General features: G+C 40.0%; 4 protein-coding genes across 4 annotated transcripts; all 4 read left to right on the forward strand.

Annotated features, from left to right (window-relative positions):
* The first annotated feature begins 1640 nt into the window (after window positions 1-1640).
* LOC140379034 (extracellular calcium-sensing receptor-like) lies at window positions 1641-7147 on the forward strand. The gene is made up of 6 exons (XM_072464156.1): window positions 1641-1846; window positions 2509-2794; window positions 3305-4057; window positions 4150-4377; window positions 6001-6124; window positions 6249-7147. The coding sequence occupies exons 1-6, from the start codon at window positions 1713-1715 to the stop codon at window positions 7145-7147; spliced, it is 2424 nt and encodes an 807-aa protein (XP_072320257.1). The 5' UTR covers window positions 1641-1712.
* A 338-nt stretch (window positions 7148-7485) lies between these two features.
* Window positions 7486-10826, forward strand: LOC140371150 (extracellular calcium-sensing receptor-like). Its single transcript, XM_072458423.1, has 6 exons — window positions 7486-7631; window positions 7713-7992; window positions 8435-9223; window positions 9289-9516; window positions 9736-9859; window positions 9931-10826. The coding sequence occupies exons 1-6, from the start codon at window positions 7495-7497 to the stop codon at window positions 10824-10826; spliced, it is 2454 nt and encodes an 817-aa protein (XP_072314524.1). The 5' UTR covers window positions 7486-7494.
* Window positions 10827-11792: 966 nt separating this feature from the next.
* LOC140371166 (extracellular calcium-sensing receptor-like) lies at window positions 11793-15280 on the forward strand. Its single transcript, XM_072458424.1, has 6 exons — window positions 11793-11998; window positions 12067-12355; window positions 12664-13482; window positions 13575-13805; window positions 14092-14215; window positions 14348-15280. The coding sequence occupies exons 1-6, from the start codon at window positions 11793-11795 to the stop codon at window positions 15259-15261; spliced, it is 2583 nt and encodes an 860-aa protein (XP_072314525.1). The 3' UTR covers window positions 15262-15280.
* Window positions 15281-15743: 463 nt separating this feature from the next.
* On the forward strand, window positions 15744-18708 carry LOC140379018 (extracellular calcium-sensing receptor-like). Its single transcript, XM_072464155.1, has 6 exons — window positions 15744-15915; window positions 16038-16335; window positions 16408-17190; window positions 17263-17490; window positions 17557-17680; window positions 17798-18708. The coding sequence occupies exons 1-6, from the start codon at window positions 15827-15829 to the stop codon at window positions 18706-18708; spliced, it is 2433 nt and encodes an 810-aa protein (XP_072320256.1). The 5' UTR covers window positions 15744-15826.
* The last annotated feature ends 6364 nt before the right edge of the window (window positions 18709-25072 follow it).

Consider the following 25072-nt stretch of genomic DNA (forward strand, 5'->3'; position numbering starts at 1 on the left):
TACTATTAATATATATATATATATATATATATATATATATATATATATATATATATATATATATATATATATATATATATATACTAGCTATTTTATCTGTTAATACCATATACGTTTAGTAGATTTGTAAGACAAGACATTCTGCTTTCAGCAGTGATTACACATGCTCCTGCAATACTTTGATATATTGTCAATGGGAGCAATATGAATCCTTCTTATTATATTTCATTTTTAATACAAGATTTCTTTGATGGTCACGTGCTGGTGCGTGAAAAGTTTCTTGCTGTTGTTCTTTCTAATGGAAAGTGATGCAAGCTCTATGAGCGGTGATAGTGTGTATTGATGTGAAGCACACACTAGAGGGAGTAGTTAGTTGGCCAGAGACAGTTGCTGTGCAGTTCTTGAGTCCTGGGACACTGCAGACATGTTCCTGCTGGACCTTCTCCTGTGAGAGACAAGCCTTTCATAAAGTTAATTAAAGTGGCTTCAGAAGGGATCAGTGGCTCATAAACAGCCCTTTAGCAACAAATAACAAAAAAACATTAAATTAAATGTCTCACAGTCCACTGCACTGTTTAATCAGTTGTTTTGGTGCTGCAGCCTTTTGTTTGGATGAACTGTCAAAAGTAGAATTTTGATTATCATATTACTAACTGGCATCAAAGATGTAATCAATCAAACTATGAAGTTAAAGTCTAACCTTTAAAATAAAAAAAGTAGCTTAAAAAAGACAGTGCTGTATAATTTGTTTTGATGAATCATGTTATTTATTGCCACATGAATTTGGAATAGACTCAGGATCATTAATCATTGTTGGTAACATTAATGAGCTGTATACATTATTCAACAATCTACTGATGCGGATAAACAAATAAGAACAAATCTTAAATTAAGAAAAAGTTTCCCTTTAGTGTACATAATAAGTACACAATAAATATTGAGCCCCAAAAATTGTGTTGCATCTTTTATTTACCGATCAGTCATTATTATTGGGACAGGCCTGATATTCACTGTCCGTCATAATGTGAAAATGGAATACTATGTTTGGAGCACAAGGGGCGGCCATGGCTCAGTGGTTAAAGCACTGGCCCATCAACCTGATGGTCAGAAGATCAATTTATGACCCACTGCCATTGGTTTCTTAGACAAGACACTTCATTCGCCTTGGCCAGTGTGATGTGGTGTGTGGGAGCAATATACTGTATTTTCCGGACTATAAGTTGCATCTTGTTTCATAGTTTTGGCCGGGGTGCGACTTATACTTATATTTATACTTACATACTTGTACTTATACTCCGGAGCGACTTATATGTGATATTATCTGTTATTTTCACACTTGCAACCGCATTTCATACTCCAGTGCAACTTATATGTTTTTTTCTTCTCTATTATGCATTTTTTGGCTTGTGCGACTTATACTCCGGTGCCACTTATAGTCCGAAAAACATGGTATGTATATTATATAATCTAATAAATACAAAGCTCATATAAACCAAACCAAAACTGTGTCTAAAAGTTGACTTGAAAATCCAAAAGTACAAACACTTTGGATTGGTTAGAAGTTGTGACGTGTCAAATCTGGCGTCACATAACGTTATAAAATGTCGTGACGAGTTATTGATTTGAAACAAACCATGTCACGTGCACTGGCCGAGTTTGTGTTGATCCTGGTGTTGGACAGTGTGCTGGGGCAGGAGCCTCTCTGTAAGATCATGGGCAATCCAGAGTTGCCCCTTCTGTCCAAACCGGGGGACGTCATTATCGGAGGAGTCTTTTCCATACATAGCAAAGTGTCGCAACTCCCACTTCTGTTCACTGAAAAACCTACAGATCTGTTGTGCTCCAGGTAATTTTAGACACTGTTTGTACTCTTTACTATCAAGGCACGACACATTTCTATTTTATTATAATGTAACACTCGCAATACTGACTTAACCATGTGCAATACTGTCATATTCATGTGCAATTACTGTCGTACTCACATGCAATAGTGTCACATTCATGTGCATATAACTGATGAGAATAGAGTGTTTATTTTTCCATTATTATTATTATTAGTAGTAGTATTATCTTGTCTTAAGCTAGCTGTTTTTTATTTTATTTTATATTTTATTTGTATTTTATTTTTATCTTTATATTTTATTTTTATTTTATTTTTATCTTTATTTATTTTCCCCCTCCATCCCTTGTTGGGATATGAGAAGTTTTGTCTATAGGAGTTTTTGTTTATAAGAGTTTTGTTTATAAGAGTTCTTCTATTGAGAGTGTTTTTTTTAAACTTCCTATAAGTTATCTGTCCTTTTTCTCTGTATCTACCTGCGTTGCAACAATGAAATTTCCCCATGTGTGGACAATAAAGGATTATCTTATCTTATTTTATCTGTATTTAGTACTGAATTTGATATGGACATAACAGCAATCACAATGGACGAACCTGATGTGTGTCTTTGTATATGTTTTCTTACATTTTGAGCTCATTTGGTGTGTAATGAAAGTATGTTGTTTCAGTGTTAACCTCAGAGAATTCCGGTTCGCACAGACCATGATATTTGCCATTGAAGAGATCAACAAAAACGCCCTCCTCCCAAACATTTCCATTGGATATCGGATTTACGACAACTGCGGCTCCACTCTGAAGTCCATGCGGAGCGTCATGGGCCTGATGAACGGGGGGGAAGCGGAGGGCGGCGGGAGGTGCTCGGGTCAGTCCTCTGTCCACGCTGTTATCGGAGAGTCAGAGTCGTCCTCCACTGTGATCTTGTCCCACACCACAGGGCCATTTCAGCTGCCAGTGGTAAGAGGGACATCAGTGTGTTGTGAATTCATGGTTGTACAATGTGTTTACCAAGCATGCCGCTATAAAAGTAGGTGGGACAATGGTGTATGCAGACACTATCTAGTTATATTAAATTAAAAAAAAGAAAAGAAAATTGGCTACATGGTTTTGGGACATAGATCCATCAATTCTAATTCATTTATTTACTTCTCAGAACAATATAAAGTATTATTATAATATGATGATATGAATATAATATTTTTAAGTGCAATAAAAAACAAACAACGTTTCTCAAAATGTTAAATGGAAAGCCAAAGAGGTAAAGGTGTTGAGAATAACTTCACTACAAATTCATCATGATGACTGTTTCACTCACAGGCATGAATGTTTTAGTTTTATCCACAGAATGTATAAAACATAATATTTCCATTTCATTTTTTTTCTTTACAGCAAATACTTTTTGATTATGTTTGTTCCATAATTTCTCCCCACATGTTCATTTTATTTTGTTTCACCCTGTGTTTTCAGATCAGTCACTCTGCTACATGCGAGTGCCTTAGCAACAGGAAGGACTACCCATCTTTCTTCAGGACTATAGCCAGTGACCTCCACCAAAGCCGCGCTCTGGCCCACCTGGTCAAGCACTTTGGCTGGACGTGGGTCGGCGCAGTCAACAGTGACAGTGCGTACGGCAACAACGGAATGGCTATTTTTCTGGCTGCAGCCCAGGAAGAAGGAATCTGTGTGGAATATTCCGAGAAATTCCACAGAACCGAAACGGAAAAGTTGAAGAAAGTGGTACAAGTCGTCCGGAAAGGCACAGCAAAAGTCATTGTCGGGTTTCTCTCTCATGTTGAAATGAATGAATTCTTGGAAGAAATGAGTTTGCAAAATGTGACTGGTCTGCAGTTCATCGGTGTGGAGAGCTGGATGACCGCAGATAGCCTCATTACACCAACCAGCTTTAGCGTGCTGGGGGGCGCTCTGGGTTTTGCTGTGCCAAAAGCAAATATCACCGGTCATGATAGTTTTCTACTCCGAGATTACTGGGAGACAGACATAATGTGCAGATATGCCAGGGGAAATGTGATGGAAATGGACAAATGTAAAGACAACCATTTCCTGTATAAGCTGAAAGACTTTGTGGATGATGTGTCAGAGCTGAGGTACTCCCCAAACATCTACAAGGCCATCTACGCTGTGGCTCACTCTCTGCTCAGCTTACTCAAGTGTTCTGACCATCAGGGCTGTGACAGGACCGCCACCATCACACCAGGGGAGGTAAAACATGAATGCCTTATATGTAAAACGTTTGTCTTTAGTTGCATGCTGCAGTGAGATTTCAGTTTTATTTTTTCTCATGATGTTTGTAGGTTGTAAAATCTCTGAAGACAGTCAATTTCACTATAAAGAATGGAGACCGCGTTTGGTTTGACAGCACTGGGGCTGTTGTGGCTCGATATGAAGTCATAAACTGGCAGCGTGGACCAAATAGATCCATTGAGTTTAAACCTGTGGGATATTATGACGCCGCTCTGCCTCCGGGGCAGAGGTTTGTCCTGCAATCTGAGGAAATAACCTGGCCACAAGGAAAGCAACAGGCAAGTGTGACACAATAAAGTGTTCCCAAGATCCAAGTGTTTAGGCCGTGTGGTGGCTGGATCACTGCTCGTTTGGGGCGTCGGGTGTAGACAAAGGATTCACGTTGACAAAGCTCTGCAAACTTTTCAAGGTAGTTTATTTACAGAGAAAGCAGTGTCAAATACAGGACAGCAGAAAACAGCGCCCTGGGTCCGCTGGTGATCAGGAAGACGAACCTCGTCTCTGGGCGTATCTCGCCTTTATATACTGAAAACGCACAAAGACCGATAAACAATATCTGACAGGTATGACCCTATCCATGTACCAACGGATTAGCCAATGAGAGAAGAAGATGTAAAGGTATCCTTATTTGGGTAGCACCAGGGGAGAAGCTACAGAAATGAGATCATGCGCTTACACAGATGTACACAAGGCATCTCAAGGCCTCGCAGCCAATGGAGACATCTCCCATTCGGTAGTTAATCAGATGTGGGCCCCTTACATTCCGTGGAATAGACATTTTGGTAGAAACACACATATTCCTAAAAGCCAGTCTCAGAATGAGGCCTAACTTTGCATGGACCTAGTTTTAATACACTTAAGCCGTATAAAACTGTTTGATCCAAAACATACTTACAACAATGGAGCTTGAATCTTGTACAGAAATCTGCCTAGCAAATTAACATGAAAATCTGAACTGAAGTTTTAGTGGATATAATTTGTAACATGATTTTAGGGCTAGCAGATGGCTACACATTTTAAATATTCAATCTTTCAAATAACGTTTATCCACCAGGGGCAAAATTAAGCACATTGAGTCTTCGTGGTGAAGTTTACAGGAGGGTGGGTCCAGATCAGGAAGTAAGAGTCTGGCGGTCCCATGTCCAGGCAGTTGGTTTCCAGATGGGGCCCAGACGAACTCAGGAACATAGGGTGTGATCATGGCTCTTTGCTGTTCACAGGAGGGCGGAGTTCTTACTAGGAAGAGACTCTTATTCAGCAGCTTTTTTTTTGTACAGCGATGGAGTTGTGCCAGATGGAGATGGAGTTTAATACCTCTGATTTTGGCTAATTACTGGGTTTTCCATTTCACAAACAGGGTTTAAATGAAGCAGACTAAGTAGAGTAACTCCAACCTGCTTTATAAAGAGGTGCTACTCTGTGTCTCTGAAACTAACATAGTCTGGAGCAGGTTTTGTTCCTCTAACCTGACTTTAACCAGTGTTTGCTCCTGAAGGAGAACTCTTATTGGACAGTTTACTTCCTCATTCACAGATGGTGCACTCACTGAGGCCTGACAAGAGTTGAATGACTCAATTTCACTTTTTTCTAATAAGAAAGTGGTATTTTTCTAATAAGACAGTGGTATACAAGCTCATATTTCAGCAGAAGGACTTCCACGTATTTATTCTGACAGAGATGACTTTGAACTTTGTGTCAGGATTTCATGTGGATGGGCTCGGTAATTTCAGAGATTTGAACTATAAACCAAGACAAAAAATCTGATTATTATTGTGAATGCAACCTTTTGACTAAACATAAAATAACTGCCAGCCAGTTACTTTCATTTTTTATTGAGTCAACTTTTTGACTTTTTCAAAACCTTGACAACATTTTAAAGCACAAAATACCCATTTCTACAGGTCCCAGTGTCTCAGTGCAGTGAAAGTTGCCATCCTGGAACTCACAAGGTCTTGCAGAAAGGGAGGCCTCTTTGTTGCTATGACTGCACCCCATGTCCAGAAGGAGAGATTAGCAACACCACAGGTACAATAACATCTAACCTGAAACACATCAACATAAATACTGGATTTGTTTTCCAACCTTTGTGTCTCCTCTTGATGTTTGTCAGATACTTTCTCTGTGTGTAGTAACCTACTTCTTTTTACAGATTCTAACAGGTGCATTAAGTGTCCTGGAGAATATTGGTCCAATGAGAACCGAACTATGTGTGTTGTGAAAATCATTGAATTCCTCTCCTTCAGTGACGTTATGTGCAAAATAATTGTGTTTTTCTCTGTGTTGGGTGCGGTGCTAACATTATCAGCCGCCATTTTGTATTTCCTCCACAAAGACACTCCCTTAGTAAAGGCCAATAACTCTGAGCTGAGCTTCCTGCTGCTCTTCTCCCTGACCCTATGTTTCCTGTGCTCTCTCACCTTCATCGGACGTCCCTCTGAGTGGTCCTGCATGCTGCGCCACACTGCGTTCGGCATCACCTTTGTCCTCTGTATCTCTTGCGTTCTGGGGAAGACTATAGTGGTGTTGATGGCCTTCAGAGCCACACTTCCAGGCAGTAATGTCATGAAATGGTTCGGGCCTCTTCAGCAGAGACTCAGTGTATTGGCTTTCACGCTAGTACAAGTTATAATCTGTATCTTATGGTTAACAATAAACCCTCCCTTTCCTTTTAAAAATACGAGTCACTATAAAGATACGATTATACTCGAGTGTGCACTGGGTTCATCCATAGGTTTCTGGGCAGTTCTTGGATACATAGGCCTGTTGGCTCTGTTGTGTTTTGTGTTGGCGTTCTTGGCTCGTAAACTTCCTGATAACTTCAATGAGGCCAAGTTCATCACCTTCAGCATTTTGATCTTCTGTGCAGTCTGGATCACTTTTATCCCAGCTTATGTCAGCTCTCCGGGAAAGTTCACCGTTGCCGTGGAGATATTTGCAATACTGGCTTCAAGTTATGGATTGCTGTTTTGCATTTTTGCTCCAAAATGCCATATCATTGTATTTAAACCTGAACTGAACACAAAGAAGTTTCTGATGGGAAAAGCATGACGTCACAACATCACAACATATGTTTTTTCCGACATAAATGTTTAATCCTGTGCTATTGTCTTTTCTGAAACTGTGAATAAACAATAATGTCACTTGGTGGATGCAGGATGTTGTCTTGTCTTGTTTGCTAGTAACCTCCAAGGAAATGTAAATATGCAACGCCATGATTTACGCTTGTACTTGAACATCATCAGCTACTATAAATATGAGTGTCTTGCTCTCTGGAGTTCACAACGTTCAGCGCGTGTAATGTTATAATGCCTGTGAACTTAAGTCAAGATTACATATTATTACTTTTGATTTCGTTTCGAGTTCTTGAAGCTGCCGGCAAACAAAATGACTGTCAGATGATGGGGTCGCTCGAACAACCTCACCTCTATAAAGCAGGTGATATTTTGATTGGAGGTGCCTTCTCTCTGCACAGCCAAATCGCACAGACTACGACAGACTTTACAGAAGGTCCTGAGGCTTTGAGATGCACCGGGTAAGTAGTGAAATACATTTATCTTAAGTTATATTCTAAAATGAACAACTTTTTGTGTGTGTGTGTGTGTGTGTGTTATAGGGTCAATTCACGGGAATTACGATTTGCCCACACAATGATTTTTGCTATAGAGGAGATAAACAACAGTGGCGTTCTGCTGCCTAACATCTCCATTGGTTATAAAGTGCTTGATAACTGTGGGTCAGCCCAGCAGGCAGTTATGACTCTTCTGAATGGACAGGAACGAGACTTTGGAGAAACATGCTCCGGTCAGACTCTGGTCCATGCCATTGTCGGAGCCTCTGAGTCTTCATCCACAATTGTGATGCTGCAGACGGCGGGGATATTCCATATACCTGTGGTAAATTAGTTTTTATGGATGGTTGTTTGAAGTGAGTGTTGTTCTTTACTCTTCTGAGATATACTGTACATGATGGGGTTATAGTTCATGTCTAATGATCGACATGAGCAATGTCTTTCAATCTGAGTTTTTTTTGTTGATGAAGGTGGAAAATTATGACATAGAACATTTATTTGAAGTCAGCATTCCATTTACTTGTACATATATTGTAAACAGGGAAATTATGTCTACTGACAGATGCATTAAGCAATGTTTTTGCCAATTTTGCTTTGATCAATATAAGATTCTGGGATTTTGAATTTAGCTTCTATAAATACACATGTGAAATTAACAAAAATAACAAAAAAACAGAGTTATTTAAAGTGGATGTTACTGTGTGTGGCCAGAATCATAGTTAAACCAAAAATCTGTCTGTGTCAAATTGTTTTTCTGTGCTCTTTAGATCAGCCACTTTGCCACTTGTGCCTGTCTGAGTAACAGAAAAGAGTACCCCACTTTCTTCAGGACAATTCCCAGCGACTACCACCAGAGTCGGGCTCTTGCCAAACTTGTCAAATACTTTGGTTGGACATGGGTTGGTGCAGTTAGAAGCGACAATGACTATGGCAACAATGGCATGGCTACATTTATCACTGCGGCCGCTCAGGAGGGTGTCTGTATCGAGTATTCAGAGACCATATCCAGAAATGATCCCGTGGGAAAGGTTGCCAGTGTGGTCAAAATTATACAACAAGGAACAACGAAGGTTCTGGTTGCATTTCTTGCACAGGTTGAGATGGAGCTTCTGTTAGAGGAGGCTCTATGGCAGAATATGACAAGGGTGCAGTGGGTGGGTAGTGAGTCCTGGATTACTGCTGGTTATCTGGCAAGTACAAGATATGAAGCCATCTTGACCGGTTCACTTGGCTTTACTCTTCCAAGGGCAAGCATTCCAGGTTTGAAAGAATTCCTCCTACAGGTTAACCCAGTGAAGGACCCTCAAAACAGTTTGATAAAGGAATTCTGGGAAGAAACATTTGACTGTAGTTTCCAGCCTAGTACACAAGATCAGACCCAGTGCACTGGAAGTGAACAACTAAATAATAGTGAGAGCCCTTTCATTGATGTATCGGAGCTACGAATATCACACAATGTCTACAAAGCTGTGTATGCAGTGGCTCACGCTTTTCACAATATATTGAAATGTACTGACCAGGACTCCTTTTTATGGAATACAACTGATAGAAACCAAGTAAGATACACATTAAATGATTTACCTATATAATTATATGCTCACATTCATGTTATGTTGTTTAGGTTGTGGAACAACTTCAGCAAGTTAATTTCACTCTGAAATCTGGTGAAATGGTACATTTTGATGAAAACGGAGACCCTTCTGCCATATACGAGCTTGTGAACTGGCAAACAAGTGAAAAGAGGAGAATTTCATTTGTTGCCGTTGGAAGTTATGATGCTTTACTTCCAGATGGGAGGCAGTTTAAAATGAATGGAAAGAAAATAACATGGGCTGATAATTCCAAAGAGGTATCTTATTCTGTGAAATTAATTGACTGAATAATCAATAGTTATAAGGGCATTTGAACAGCAGTATTGCCCACTTATACAGAAAAGCCATACAATACAAGTTACAGAAAGACATACAATTTATTTGGCTTGGAGTATTGATGTTATTGAGTAGTGATACTTACAGTACAGTTCAAATGTATTTATGAGATGAGCATTGTAAGAACCTTGTTTTTCCAGAGGCCTCAGTCTGTCTGCAGTCAGAGTTGTCCTCCTGGTTTCCGCCGGGTCAATATCAAAGGCAAACCTATCTGCTGCTTCTCCTGTGTCCGATGTGCTGCAGGAGAGATCAGCAATCAAAATAGTAAGTTCAGAATAAAGTATTTTATTTCAGAATGTGCAATCCTATGTAACATTATGTGTCTGTTTATTCAGATTCAGATTGCGTGCCATGTTCGATGGAGTACTGGTCCAACAGGAATCACAGCCAGTGCGTCCTTAAGGTGATTGAGTTCCTATCCTACGGAGAGACCATGGGTGTCCTGCTCGCTGCTTTGTCCTTGTTTGGAGCCTCCTTAACCATAATGGTTATGTGTGTGTTTTTCTGGTTCCGTCACACGCCTCTTGTAAAAGCCAGTAATTCTGAACTCAGCTTCCTCCTGTTGGTTTCCCTCACATTATGCTTCCTGTGCTCACTCACTTTCATCGGCCGTCCGTCTGAGTGGTCCTGCATGCTGCGCCACACAGCATTCGGCATCACATTTGCTTTGTGCATGTCTTGTATCTTGGCTAAGACTATGGCGGTTGTAGTGGCATTTAAATTGAGAAGGCCATCACACGCCACGCCCCAGTGCTCTCTTCCCATTCAGAGAACAAGTGTTTTTGTCTTCACGTTGATACAAGTTGTGGTATGTGTGTTGTGGTTAAGCATAGCACCGCCTTTGCCATACAAAAATACAGTTTACGCAAATAATAAAATTATTCTCGAGTGTCAGTTAGGATCTGTTGTCGGATTTTGGGGAGTTTTGAGTTACATTGGTTTACTTGCGATGATATGCTTTATGTTGGCCTTCTTGGCGCGTAAACTGCCTGATAATTTCAATGAGGCCAAGTTCATCACCTTCAGCATGTTGATCTTCTGTGCAGTCTGGATCACTTTTATCCCAGCTTATGTCAGCTCTCCAGGAAAGTTCACCGTCGCTGTGGAGATATTTGCAATTCTGGCATCTAGTTTGGGTTTACTTTTCTGCATTTTCTTTCCAAAATGTTATGTGTTACTTCTCAGACCGGAAAGAAACACCAAAAAGCACATGATGGAAAGAACAAATTAAACTAGATAATATGCAATGGCGAGTTTCTGCGTTCTTGCGTAAAAGTACAACATGTGTGTAAGAGTACTACATTTGTGTAAGAGTACTACATGTGTGCAAGTCTAAAGAATAAAGCCTAAAGAATAATAATTCTAATGCCCCATTAATTTCAATGGGGAAAAAGTACTAATACTTTTGAAAATACTGACAAAAAGTACAAGTTGTTCAAATGTCAAAAGTTATAGCACACGTAATACTGTGAAAGCGATCGTAATGAGGTAAAACTTCGAAATCGGTTAAAGCGTTAAGGAGATGAAACGCGTGATATACACAGACACTCAAAAACAGTAGAACATATAGTGTCTGTGTCATTACGCAGACACTCAATTATTTGAAGAATATTTCAAAAGAAAAAGGAGTTGAGTTGAACAGTTGAGACTGTGTAATGTAAAATGATTGTTGTTGTTTCAGAATATTTGTAATAGTCACAAATAAAATAGATGAATACTTAAATTACTTACATTTTGTGCCACACATTGCACTGTCAAGAAAAGAAAAAAAGAAGAAAAAAAATCACATTTTAGTGCATTCATTTGTTGAATTAGACCTAAATCTTAAAAAAAAAATATACCTACTCATGAATACTCTTAAGCTGTTCCATTTTACAGATCATCAAACAATCACTTCCACAACACCAAATTAATTAATACAATAAAAAATAAACTGAAAACTTTACAATTCATATTTTGTGCATTTGGACAGCATTCGGTATTAGCGTTGTTTTAAGACTAAACAAAGAAAACAGGGGACACCTCATTGGCTTAAACTTTTCTTATTCACAACTAATGAACAGCAATTGGTCGAGAGAATCACACCCTCCTCTCACATTTCCTGCGCCAGTCTACCTTTGCCCAAAGGAAAAATCCTATAAAATGCCACAAGTTAAGGGGTGTCTTGTTAGCCCCCACATGGTTAGAGTGAGCAGCGATGTTACTGATCGCAGGCGTGCTTCTTCTGACCCTCACGTCTGTCAGAGGAAGTCAGCTGCATTGTAAAACATATGCAACCAAAGAGATGTCCCAGTTCACTAAGGAGGGGGACATCAACATTGGAGGCATATTCTCCTTCCACCAGAACCCTGACAGTGTCTATCCAGCTTTCCAAGTCAACCCAGGGACTATTACATGCAATGGGTAAGATATTTGTGTATTCTAATGATCCTTTTGTCTTATAAATGATTAAATGTGTCTTCATGTTCAAGACTGGATCCTGGTGAACTTCAGTATGCATACACCATGATGTTTGCCATAGAGGAGATTAATAATAGCACAGAGCTTTTACCTAACGTGACACTGGGCTACAGGATCTTTGACTCCTGCCCCAGCATCCCCTTGTCTATCCGCGCTTCACTAAATCTAATGAATCGTTATGAGAGCGAGGAAGGTAAGAGCTGTGAGAGGCTCTCCGCTGTGCATGCCGTCATAGGGGAGACCACCTCTACCTCCACCATTGGTATAGCACGCACCATGGGACCCTTCCATATACCTGTAGTGAGTATGAGACGCACAGGACACACTCTTTTCCATAGGATCTCTTCATGTCAAATATGTTGAGGGCATGGTTACTCTGAAGGATGGACACTTTGATAATTTATTAGTAATGTATATATAGTGTTATTTATCCTATTTAGTATTGGACCATGTGTCTACTACAATAATCATGCCTAAATGACTGAGTTAAATCGCACATTTGTTGGGACCAACTTTGCTTCACAATGCGGAAAGCCTAAAATGCTAAATGTTTATCCTATTTGGAGCAGATGGACCGTTTGGCTATTTAGAATCTATTCCTCTTCCAGATCAGCCATTCTGCCACGTGTGCCTGTCTCAGCAACAGGAGAGACTACCCTTCTTTCTTCAGAACAATACCTAGTGATTTATACCAAAGCAAGGCACTGGCTAAACTGGTGAAACATCTGGGCTGGAAATGGGTGGGCGCTATCCGGACCAGAAGTGACTATGGAAATGGTGGCATGGCTACTTTCATGGAAGCTGCTGCAAAGGAAGGAGTCTGTGTGGAGTATTCTCTGGCAATTTACAGAACAGATCCTAAAACGTGGTTCCTGGAAGTTGTGGATATTATCCAAACATCCACTTCTAAAGTCATTGTTGCATTTGCAGATGGAACTGACTTGGATATTCTCATAAAAGAACTGTATGCTCAAAATGTGACAGAACTGCAGTGGGTGGGCAGTGAGGGGTGGATCACGTACCGCTACATCGCCTCTACTGTCAATTATGCTGTAGTGCAGGGGGCCGTGGGCTTTGCTGCTCTAAATGCACACATCCCAGGGCTGCAAACGTTTTTAGCTAACAGTAAGCCCTCCATTCAGCCAGGAGATCAGGGCCTAGTGGAATTATGGGAATCTGTGTTTAAATGCACTCTAAATCCAATACAAGAAATTAAATCTTTATTGCCGATATGCAGTGGCAGTGAGTCCTTGTGGGATACAGTCTCTCGCTTCACTGATGTGTCAGATGCCAGTTTGCTGAATAATGTATACAAGGCTACATATGCTATAGCATATGCACTGCATATGCTCTTAACATGTCAAGAAGGACTGGGACCATTTGAGAACAACTTGTGTGCTGAAAATGGCAATGTTAAACCATGGCAGGTAAAATGAAAAATGTCTGCGCGGATAATTAAAACTAAATTATTAAAAATGAAATTATAATGGTATAATGATTAGGCTTTCTGTCTCAACAGGTATTGCATTACCTAACACAAGTCAATTTTACCACAAAGATTGGTGAGAATGTGTTTTTCGATGCAGTGGGCGATCCTGTGGCTCGCTATGCCCTTGTAAACTGGCAAATGGATGCCACAGGTTTTATACAGTTTAAGACAATTGGATACTATGACGCCTCTCAACCTGAAGGACAACAATTTGACATGAAGCGTGGTGAAAAAGCAATATGGGCAGGCAACAGTCCAAAGGTATTCTATTAAGTGATGCTTATTGTGCAAGGATATTTAACTTTAACATGAAGGAAAACTACACAGTGACATAAACTCATAAACACATTTCAAATGCAAAATATAAGACAAACACAACATTGTTTTATGAACAGTATTAAATAATATAATCATTATAGGCACAAAAAAGTGTCTAAATGAAACAAATTATCAAGAAGTATATATACACATACTGAAGTAAAAAATCACTATTAGAATTAACTTTCCTTGACTCACACTTAATATAGTTTAATGTGTATCCCTCCAGGTTCCCAGGTCCGTGTGCAGTGAAAGCTGTCTGCCAGGGACGCGGCGGGCCTTTGTCAAAGGCAAACCTGTGTGTTGTTTTGACTGCATCGCTTGTGCTGATGGAGAGTACAGCAACAGCACAAGTGAGATCCCTGGACTACTGCCCTTTTCCATGGCACTCATTCTGTTACTAATGGGCAAAATCACCACCGCTACATTTACGCACTTTCTCAAGGCGTGGATGTGGCACAGCCTTAACATTTTTATCCTTTCAGATGCCGCGAAATGCCACAAATGCCCTCCAGAGTACAAGTCTAATGCAAAGAGGACTAAGTGTGATCTGAAAGCAATAGAGTACCTCACCTACAGGGAACTCATGGGCATAATTCTTGTCTCTTTTTCGGTCTTTGGCGCTTGCTTGGCTGTAACCATAGCGCTGATATTTTTCCACTACAGACAGACACCAATTGTCAGAGCTAACAATTTAGAAATGAGCTTCCTGCTGATCTTCTCCCTGACCCTATGTTTCCTGTGCTCTCTCACCTTCATCGGACGTCCCTCTGAGTGGTCCTGCATGCTGCGCCACACTGCGTTCGGCATCACCTTTGTCCTCTGTATCTCTTGCGTTCTGGGGAAGACTATAGTGGTGTTGATGGCCTTCAGAGCCACACTTCCAGGCAGTAATGTCATGAAATGGTTCGGGCCTCGTCAGCAGAGACTCAGTGTATTGGCTTTCACGCTAGTACAAGTTATAATCTGTATCTTATGGTTAACAATAAACCCTCCCTTTCCTTTTAAAAATATGAATCACTATAAAGATACGATTATACTCGAGTGTGCACTGGGTTCATCCATAGGTTTCTGGGCAGTTCTTGGATACATAGGCCTGTTGGCTCTGTTGTGTTTTGTGTTGGCGTTCTTGGCTCGTAAACTGCCCGACAACTTCAATGAGGCCAAGTTCATCACCTTCAGCATGTTGATCTTCTGTGCAGTCTGGATCACTTTCATCCCAGCTTATGTCAGCTCTCCGGGAAAGTTTAGCGTGGCTGTGGAGATATTTGCTATTCTGGCATCAAGTTTTGGTCTCCTGTTTTGTATATTTTTACCTAAATGCTATATCATATTATTAAAACCTGAAAACAATACAAAGAAACATCTGATGGGCAAAATCTCTCACAAGGGACTGTGAGCAGGGTTATTTTACAGTAGAAAATAAAATATAAACGTATTGCTCTTTGTTTTATATTTTTAAATGATACAACACAATGGTTTCAATCTTATGAATAAATTTGATTTAAAAAAGTCTAATGTCTTAATTTTTTATATTAAAAATGTATTTAATCCAATAACCAAATCCTTGCATGATTAAATAGTGATACTAGATATTATTACTCTTAGGGGAAATATGAATGAGTGAATACTAAACACTTATGTTGTATCAACTTACTGTTAGTTGTAAAAGGTTAAAAAGTAGTTTTATTTTATTACAAGGGAAAAAATATCCCTCACTTGGGGCTCATTACACAACTTCTGATGTGACAGCATTGGCATTAGGGCGATATAAAAACCAGTGCATGGTGCAGCTCACAAATAGATGACACCCACGGGCCACTTCAATAATGGTCACGGGAAACAGACCGATTCATGCTTTGGTGGTACTTCTCATAAAGGCTTCTATATTACAAACACAAGATGATATTTGTTGTAAAAGAGGAGATCAAGAAAATTTCCAATTCTTAAAAGATGGTGAACTCATGCTCGGTGGAATCTTCTCTTTTCATACCAGCTGGATGATCAGGAAGTATAATTATACAGAAAGACCCAGACCACCGCAATGCACCAGGTATGTTTATTACACATAACTTGTTTTTATTCATCTGTAATTGTATTATGATATTTCAACACTTTCATAAATGAATGGACATTAACAAACAATTAATTAGTATTGAAAATCTCTATGTTTAGCCTGAGCTTCAGGCATTTCCAGTTTGCTCAGGCAATGCTTTTTGCTATAGCAGAGATAAACAACAGTTCAGACCTACTGCCGGGCGTTTCACTCGGCTATAAGATGTATGATTCTTGTGGCTCTATTATTAGAGCAGTGAGAGGTGCATTTGCACTGGCCAATGGCAATGAAGAAATATGCCTGTCCTCCGTAAAATCACGCAGCAGAGCAGCCCAAGTTCAGGCCATTTTAGGAGAAACTTCATCCTCACTGTGCATTGGAATGGCAACAGTTCTTGGTCCCTTTCATTTGCCACTGGTAAGCTTAAATACATATTTGTGACATGCCAGATGTGGACATGTTTATTATGCCTGTGATGTTTGTTTCCAGATCAGCCACTTTGCCACTTGTGCTTGTCTGAGTGACAAAGTGAAATACCCCTCATTCTTCAGAACTATACCCAGTGACTTCTACCAAAGCAGAGCCCTGGCCCAGCTGGTCAAGCACTTTGGTTGGACATGGGTGGGAGCCATCAGAACAAATGATGATTATGGCAATAACGGCATGGCCACTTTTACTGAAACGGCCCGTCAGCTGGGCATCTGTCTGGAGTACTCTGTGTCCTTCTTCAGAACTGACCAATGGGAAAAAATACAAATTATAATCAACAAAATTAAACACTCTACTTCCAAAGTAATAGTCACATTTCTTGCACCTACTGAGCTTATGTTGCTTGTGAATGCATTATCTGTACATAATGTGACTGGTTACCAGTGGGTGGGCACAGAGGCCTGGATCTTTGATTCTAAAACTGCAGATTTGGACAAGCACCACATCCTGGATGGGGCAATAGGGTTGTCCATCCCAGAGGCTCATGTCAGTGGCATGGAGGAGTTTATGATGGATGTGAGACCACTCAACACGTCTGGTAATCAGTTATTTACTCAGTTTTGGGAAGCACTGTTTGACTGTGAATTTAATGCAGAAAACAGTCACAAACAATGCACAGGAAAGGAAGACTTGAGTGATGTGCACAACAGCTTCACTGACATGTCCTTGATGCCAATCTTTAACAATGTCTATAAGGGAGTGTATGCAGTGGCCCATGCCCTGCATAAAATCCTCAAATGTAACAAATCCTGTCAAACTGATGTGGCTTTGGATCCTTACATGGTGAGTAGGGACAAGCAATGAATATTATAGTATTATACAGTCAAAGAACCTCAATTTGTTGTTTTTTATTAGATATTGCAGCATTTGAAAAACATTAGTTTCCAAACAAAAGAAGGGGAAGAGGTGTATTTCAATGAGAAAGGTGACCCTGCTGCTAAATATGAAATCATAAACTGGCAGCCCGCTGCACAGGGCACAGTGGACTTTGTCACAGTGGGCTTCTATGATGCGTCTTTACCTGCAGACAGACAACTAAAACTACAAAATGGACCTCTAATCTGGGCCCAGAATTCAAAGCAGGCGAGTAGTTTACTGTGGTCACAACATTATAGAGTGAGTTGTTAAACGACGGTTTGTGTAATCCAGGTGCCAACATCAGTTTGCAGCAAAACGTGTTCACCAGGAACACGTAAGGTTCTCCAGAAAGGAAAGCCAGTGTGTTGTTACGACTGTGTACACTGTGCAGAAGGAGAAATAAGCAACACTACAGGTCCTGCAGGTTTTGCTTTTGAAAACAGTTTTCAAAAGTCATATTTATCTCCACTTTACTGACTCCTTGTACTGTGTCTGAAGTTCACTGATGAAACAACATTTTTTCCCTTTTCAGATTCCATCACTTGTGTCCAATGTCCTCCAGATTTTTGGTCCAACGTCCAAAGAGACACATGTGTGAAGAAGGAAACAGAGTTTCTGTCTTACAAAGAAATCATGGGAGCCCTGCTCACAGCTGCCTCTTTGTGTGGAGCATGCATGACTTGTGTCGTGGCCTGGATTTTCTTCAAATACAGAAAAACTCCAATTGTGAGAGCCAATAACTCTGAGCTGAGCTTCCTGCTGCTCTTCTCCCTGACCCTATGTTTCCTGTGCTCTCTCACCTTCATCGGACGTCCCTCTGAGTGGTCCTGCATGCTGCGCCACACTGCGTTCGGCATCACCTTTGTCCTCTGTATCTCTTGCATTCTGGGGAAGACTATAGTGGTGTTGATGGCCTTCAGAGCCACGCTTCCAGGCAGGAATGTCATGAAATGGTTCGGGCCTCGTCAGCAGAGACTCAGTGTCATAGGTTTTACTCTGATACAGGTTCTGATCTGTGTCATCTGGTTATCACTATCACCCCCATTTCCATTTAAAAACTTTAAAGATTTTAAAGCCAAAGTTCTTATTGAGTGTGCCCTGGGCTCATCATTTGGTTTCTGGGCAGTTCTTGGATACATAGGCCTGTTGGCTCTGTTGTGTTTTGTGTTGGCGTTCTTGGCGCGTAAACTTCCTGATAACTTTAATGAGGCCAAACTCATCACCTTCAGCATGTTGATCTTCTGTGCAGTCTGGATCACTTTCATCCCAGCTTATGTCAGCTCTCCGGGAAAGTTTAGTGTGGCTGTGGAGATATTTGCCATTTTGGCTTCAAGTTTTGGTCTACTGTTCTGTATTTTTGTCCCCAAGTGTTACATAATTTTATTAAAACCAGAGAAGAACACCAAGAAGATCATTATGGGTAAGGGAAATAGTAAAATGTAATAGCCACATTTGGCAAATCATGTATACGTAGTGTACAGAAGGTACAGTATTTAACTTTCTGGTTAGGCAAAATCAACTGCGTAAATCAGTAGAAATAGAAAGTTAAAACCATATTCCAGAACATTCTCCATGCAGACTCCATGTTCCTGCCATGAAGTGGCACATTATAGCCAAAGGATGTAAAATCCAGTACGCCCCAAAAGATCTTCCTGCCCTGGGATAATGCACACACTCAGAACCACCCAGTTATAGAAGGAAAATAATCATTCCTTCTAAATTTAGAACCACTGATTGTCTTTTCAAACCTGACTCTGTAAAACTATGACATTCTGTGTTGTGTAAAAGGAACAATAGCAAAAATGGTTGATAGCCCACCCTCCACAGCAGCAACATTTTACACCTCCTCACCACTTCTTTAAAAGAAAATGATGCATGCAGAACTGAGATCAAAGAACTAACGCCACGCAAATTAGACACACAAAGCCAATCATTAACCCTACAATTTGGTAACCCACATTGAGGAAAAACACAATGAAGAACAATATTTGAATGGAAACAAGAGGGAGGAGGCTCCAAGCCGTGAAGGAGATTCAAGACACTCATTTAGGGCTCAGATTTTTTTTAAATACAGTTTTAGTGCAATAATACCATGAAAAAACAAATAAAAAAACATCATTTTTTTAAATGATGTTTTTTTATTTTATCAATTAAAAAGTTATTGTGCAATTTGTAAATGTTTATATTGAATAAACTACAATAATAAATGCAATATGACTATTGTGGTATGTTGTGCTCCGTGTGCGCAAGCAATAATACATTGTTAGGTGCTTTTGTCAGCCGATTATGAGCAGTTTGTTTTTATAATGCGTTCTATGAGAAAACATCTCTCTGGACAGTGGAAGATTTTTGGCTGCAATTCAAATGGACTGGTCACTAGGGCAACTCACACAAGGTTTAAGATCGCAATATCTTATCCAGATATTTTAATAGATACATGGATGTGAAAAATACTACAATGACTTGGAACTCAACCCGCTAAAGGCCCAAGAAGACACGCAGTTTGTGAGACAAGGCTCTATCAATAAAGAAATGGTTTACACCCGGGGTCCCCAACCACTGGACAGTGAGGACCGGTCCATGGGCTGTCTAGTATTGGGCCACAGAGGAAAAATAATACTAAAAAAATATATATATTTTCAAATTCCACACGTCAGTTGGAGGTCCCAATTTTTTACGCACCACATGTTATGTTTAGGGCCACAATCCTCCTTCAGACACGTTGCCCACTAAGACAACTGCGTCGAAGAAATTCAAGGCTTTGAATGACAATATATCTGATAACCTTGACTGGAAATGTTGCGTTAGCCTATGTACAAATGCAGCAGGAGTGACATGATGGTTATCAGGATGCACTGATTGAGTCAAGAAGGTTGCTCCTTAATGTGAGTGTACACATCCACAGAGATATTCAGAGAAAAAGTAAAAGATTGTCCCCTGAACTGAACAGCGAAGGGAGATGTGGTGAAAGTTATTAACCATATTGAAGTGAATTGACTCAACTCAAACATTTATTTAGCTAAATTATTACAGGTCAATAGTCTGTATATTCAAATCCATTCTTATTAAAGAATCATCATTACAGTATATGCACATAAAACCTCTCTGAGCTGCAGTGTCTAAATTACTTGATTGAAACACTCTGAAATGCAAAGCTTTTATAATGGCCATTCACTAATTTTAAGATTTGACCACTTATGAATAAAATGATTTATATATATAAAAAAAAAAAAAAACTGCTATGATGCTTCACTGGGAAAATGCCAATGTGTTATAGTCTTAACTTTATATAGACAGCGCTGATACTCTGTGTATCGACTTTCCATTTGATAAAAAAAAGGAAATCCAAGATTGTAAAAGGAAACATCTCAAAACGAAATAGAAAATATGGAAATAACCAGTTTTTCATCTTTAATTATGAAAGGTGAAGGACGTTGGGGTCCTTTTTGACAAATTTTACTATTTTTATTCATTGTTGTATGTCACACCTTAATACCAAAGCATGTTCCTAGTTTGTGAATTCTGTTCACTGACAATGGCAATAAACCCCTTTCTGAGTCTGATTCTGAAGACACGCTGGCGAATCGATTCATCTGAAGAACATGATTCTGAATGAAGCACATTACAGAAAACAGGAATTTGGTTGCTTTGTGATTTTGGTTTCAAAAACCTAAAATGAGACACTGGAAACCGGTCGTTTTCCAATTTTGGATTTCCCATTTCAAAAGTAATATCAAATTGCCAGCAGCAGGTACACAGACATCATGACTTCTTTCAGTGTCACTGCCTGTTCCTGCCTGCCCCTCTGGTCCATTGAGTTGCATTGAGTGTCTTCCACCCCCCCCTTTTATATTCAAAAGTTGTAATGGATTAAAGAATTGGATCAAGATTTCAATGCCACACAGCGTTAGGGTGTGGATATGTTTAATTTGTATTTGTAATAGTTATGTACACTTTACCAACTGTGGTTTATGAAGATGTATTGACCAAATGATTAAACAGATGGAATATGCAAATTAGTCATTAGCAGAGGAGGCACCAGCTACAATTGTTCTAAATCTAGCTAGTGGTGTGTTAGACTTTAAGTTGATACTAAAGTGAAAAATGTGTATGTTGATGCAACCAGAAGAAGGGCTGTGTGATCCAGCCGAGATGGGCCTGTATGTCCGTGTTGATGGAGCTAACTCTTCCAGGGTTCAGGTCTGCAGGGGTCATGCTGGGAAGAAGATGGGCCCCTCTGTCTGACGTTCTGGCTCTGACTGTGTCAGGCTGAAGATGCACTAGATCAGGTTCACTTGATCTGCCTTTTCCTTGGCTCTGAGGCGTTCCTCAAATAATGAAAAGGCTGTTTCATTGATCCATGAGGCCAATTTAACGATTAACCTTGATCCAAAAGTTAGTTGTAGACTTGAAAAGTTGCAAAAGTTCTTTGCTTGGGTTTATATGTTGCAGTTTAAAGCAAAAATCACATCCAATGACAGGCACAAAATTACTTTTGGGACAGGGTAAAGTATTCAGGTGTGTCTCTCTGGAATGTCATTAGTCGCCATCTTAGCTGAGCTAGCTCCACTCAACCATAAGAAACAAGCTAGTGTGTGAGCCAACTGACAGAGAGGGGGTCTGGATCTGGAATATCCATTATTTCAACATTAACAAGCCCACATAGTTACACACGTAAAAATGTTCACAAGGCCAGTCATAAAACAGTTAAATGGACATGAAGAACAATATTAACACTATGCACAGTAGATTTATCTTGTGGACAAAGTATGCAATCAGATGATTGTGTTGTTCATCTTTAATAACCAGACATAGTTTAGTGAACAATTGAGCTAGTGCTCAACCTTATAGTAACAACTTGTCATTTCGTGTCGTCTGTGTGACCAACACAGACTACCCGACTCACTAGTGACATCAAGTGGTGACATATAATACAGTTACACTGCTTATCAAGACAATGATTGCTTTTAAAAAAACGCATTGTTTTTAGCTCCAAGTCTTAGCTTTTGTCTTGGGAGTGAAAATGGCTCTGATAGTTCAATTTAATCCAACAAAAGCAGTAATTTGGCGGAAAATGTATTCCAACTTAAAAGAATGCTTGTGCCAGAGACGTCATATAGCTTCCCAAAGGTAAGGGGTATGGTGCCATAGTAAAAGCCTTATGCCCAAGACATTCCTGTCACCATGGCAACACTCAGAGGTCATCTGCAGGTTGCTACAGCCTAATGGAAGTCCTGCATTGAAGTTACCGATCAGCCACGCCAGATGTTGCAAGGGTTTAGTTGCTGAATCCTGACAACCCTGCTCCCCTCATCTCCTCATGCTTCCTAAGTGTCAGTGCTCTTTTGCACTTGTAACACTGGTTATGTGTTCAGGAATTACGAGTATGCTTTAATAACAAAGCAAGGCAGTCAGTGTGGGTCAAAACCTGGGTCAAAACAGCCTTAAGGCAGCTTTTATTTTCAACAAGACATAGGTTTGATTGAGAATTGGTGAGGTTCCACTCTAAGCTAACTTACTCTAGCTAAGCAAACAAATCCATCTCCATAACAGAACACCCAACAACAAGTGCCACCATCACCAATAACTATAAATAAAATCACCCACTAAAGTGAGTTCCAACCCTCCCCAGCAACCTCAGGACCGACACCAATTACTATTAAATACAAATTAAAAAGGTTTAAAATAAGGTACATAAAACTGTATAAAACAAACTATATCAAAACAGTATAAAAACGGCAACCAGCACTGAGCCTTTTAAAACACAGGACTGTTGAGACCCAGACACCACCATGTGCTCAGGGCTGCTCAGGAAGAGGAAGTGACACACTTAACCTCTGACCTTTATAGCCTCATGTGACTTAGTCACATGACTGAGCTAGCCCTGCCACACACTGCAGCGACAAATAAGTGGCATAAGAGGTTGAAACTGTGTGGAAAACTTACCTGACCAGTTTTGGTCTGACATAATCTCTTTAGTGTGAAAGGCGTTCCCACTTGGGTTACTTGTAAGATTGCCTTTTACACCAACTCCGGTTCGTGTTTCACAAACACCACGCAGATTCCTGTATTTTCACACGAGAACACATGTTTGATGACCTGAAAACTGGACCAGACTGCTGCGGTGACCTGTAAAATTAGACTTCTTCCAGATTCTTTCCACCGACTTAGATTATCCCTTTCCCATACGCAGCTGTATTCCTTCAATATATTTTAAACCTGACTGAAAAAAAAATATATATATATATATATATTATATATTATATAATATTGTTTTTTTGTTTTTTTCAGTCAGATTTTAGACCTCATCACAGCACTGAGACAGCTCTTTTCAAGGTGACAAATGACATCTGCCTGAACACTGATACTGTTGGATTTGAGTGCTGCTTTTGACATTGTTGACCATGGGGTCCTCTTACAGAGACTAGAGGACTGGGTGGGCATCACTGGCACGGCCCTAAATTGGTTAAGGTCCAATCTGGAAGACAATAAGTACTTTGTTGAAATTGGTAACTGTGTCTCAGACCACATGCCCCTGACCTGTGGAGTGCCCCGAGGGTCAATCCTCGGACCCTTTCGGTTCAACCTCTACATGCTGCCGTTAGGTCAGCTGATACGCAGCAAAAATGTGTCCTATCACAATTATGCAGACGACACTCAGATCTATGTTTCACTGTCGGCAGGTGAATATGAACCAGTGGATTCACTCTGTCACTGCATCCAACAGATTAGTGTGTGGATGCAAAACAACTTTCTCCAGCTGAACTCAGACAAGACTGATATCATCGTCTTTGGCTCACAGAAACAAAGCGAAAGTGTGAGCTGTCACCTCCAGAGTCTCGCATTAAAACCGACAAATTTGGCCAGAAATAATGGACTAAGACTTTAATTTTAACAGCCACGTCAAATCAATAACAATCAGCAGCTTTTTACCATCTAAAAACATTGCCAAAATCAAAAGTATTGTCTCTAAACCAGACTTGGAGAGACTTGTGCATGCGTTTGTCTCCAGTAGATTAGACTACTGTAACGGCCTGCTCACTGACCTCTCCAAACGAGTTGTAAAACAGCTGCAGTACATCCAGAACGCTGCTGCTCGGGTCCTGACAAGAACCAGGAAGTACCATCACATTAGTCCTGTTCTCAGGTCTCTGCACTGGCTCCTGTGGCTCAGAAAATAGACTTTAAAGCAGCTCTGCTTGTGTACAAGTCTCTCCATGGCCTAGCAACAAAGTACATTTCGGATATGTTAGTGCCATATGAACCATCTGGGACTCTGAGGACCTCAGGGACCGGCCTCCTGCTGGTGCCAGAGTCAGGACAAAACCTGGGTTATCTGCATTTCAGTTTTATGCAGCTAAAATCTGGAACAATCCTTCTGAAGATGTGAGACAGGCTTCTACTCTGACAATGTTCAAATCCAAGCTAGAAACAGTTTTCTTTAGCTGTGCATATGACTGAAAGGATTTTCTTTGCACTCATCTCTTTTATATCTTAACTTGTTTTGTGATTTCTGTCATGTCTTTGTGAATTTAATGCATGTTTTTTTCCTGTTGTGTGAAGCACTTTGAATTATCTTGTGTACAAATTGTGCTCTACAAATAAACTTGCCTTTCTTTGCCATTATATTATGTATTCTAACTGAACAAAGTGACAATTTTTTTAACAACAAAGTTTTTTAAATACAATTATTTTATTATTTACAAAAAAATGTATTTATCTCTTTCATTCATTCCCTTTCTATGAACTTAACACAATCTTAATTAGGGCTTTAGTTTTGACATAACACCTGATTTAAAAATTTATA

This window comes from Eucyclogobius newberryi, unplaced genomic scaffold, assembly GCF_026437365.1.
Source record: "Eucyclogobius newberryi isolate DKJ021-1_F unplaced genomic scaffold, fEucNew1.0.hap1 SCAF_10, whole genome shotgun sequence".
Classification (NCBI taxonomy): domain Eukaryota; kingdom Metazoa; phylum Chordata; class Actinopteri; order Gobiiformes; family Gobiidae; genus Eucyclogobius; species Eucyclogobius newberryi.

Bases quoted from the DNA above. Each gene is read 5' to 3' on its own strand.
- LOC140371166 (XM_072458424.1), top strand. From the start codon at position 11,793: ATGTTACTGATCGCAGGCGTGCTTCTTCTGACCCTCACGTCTGTCAGA. The intron at 11,999-12,066 runs GTAAGATATTTG...TTCATGTTCAAG, and splicing joins GGGACTATTACATGCAATGG to ACTGGATCCTGGTGAACTTC. The intron at 13,806-14,091 runs GTATTCTATTAA...GTATCCCTCCAG, and splicing joins GGGCAGGCAACAGTCCAAAG to GTTCCCAGGTCCGTGTGCAG.
- LOC140379034 (XM_072464156.1), top strand. From the start codon at position 1,713: ATGGGCAATCCAGAGTTGCCCCTTCTGTCCAAACCGGGGGACGTCATT. The intron at 1,847-2,508 runs GTAATTTTAGAC...ATGTTGTTTCAG, and splicing joins ACAGATCTGTTGTGCTCCAG to TGTTAACCTCAGAGAATTCC. The intron at 6,125-6,248 runs GTACAATAACAT...TTCTTTTTACAG, and splicing joins AGAGATTAGCAACACCACAG to ATTCTAACAGGTGCATTAAG.
- LOC140371150 (XM_072458423.1), top strand. From the start codon at position 7,495: ATGATGGGGTCGCTCGAACAACCTCACCTCTATAAAGCAGGTGATATT. The intron at 9,517-9,735 runs GTATCTTATTCT...TTGTTTTTCCAG, and splicing joins GGGCTGATAATTCCAAAGAG to AGGCCTCAGTCTGTCTGCAG. The intron at 9,860-9,930 runs GTAAGTTCAGAA...CTGTTTATTCAG, and splicing joins AGAGATCAGCAATCAAAATA to ATTCAGATTGCGTGCCATGT.
- LOC140379018 (XM_072464155.1), top strand. From the start codon at position 15,827: ATGCTCGGTGGAATCTTCTCTTTTCATACCAGCTGGATGATCAGGAAG. The intron at 16,336-16,407 runs GTAAGCTTAAAT...GTTTGTTTCCAG, and splicing joins GTCCCTTTCATTTGCCACTG to ATCAGCCACTTTGCCACTTG. The intron at 17,491-17,556 runs GCGAGTAGTTTA...TGTGTAATCCAG, and splicing joins GGGCCCAGAATTCAAAGCAG to GTGCCAACATCAGTTTGCAG.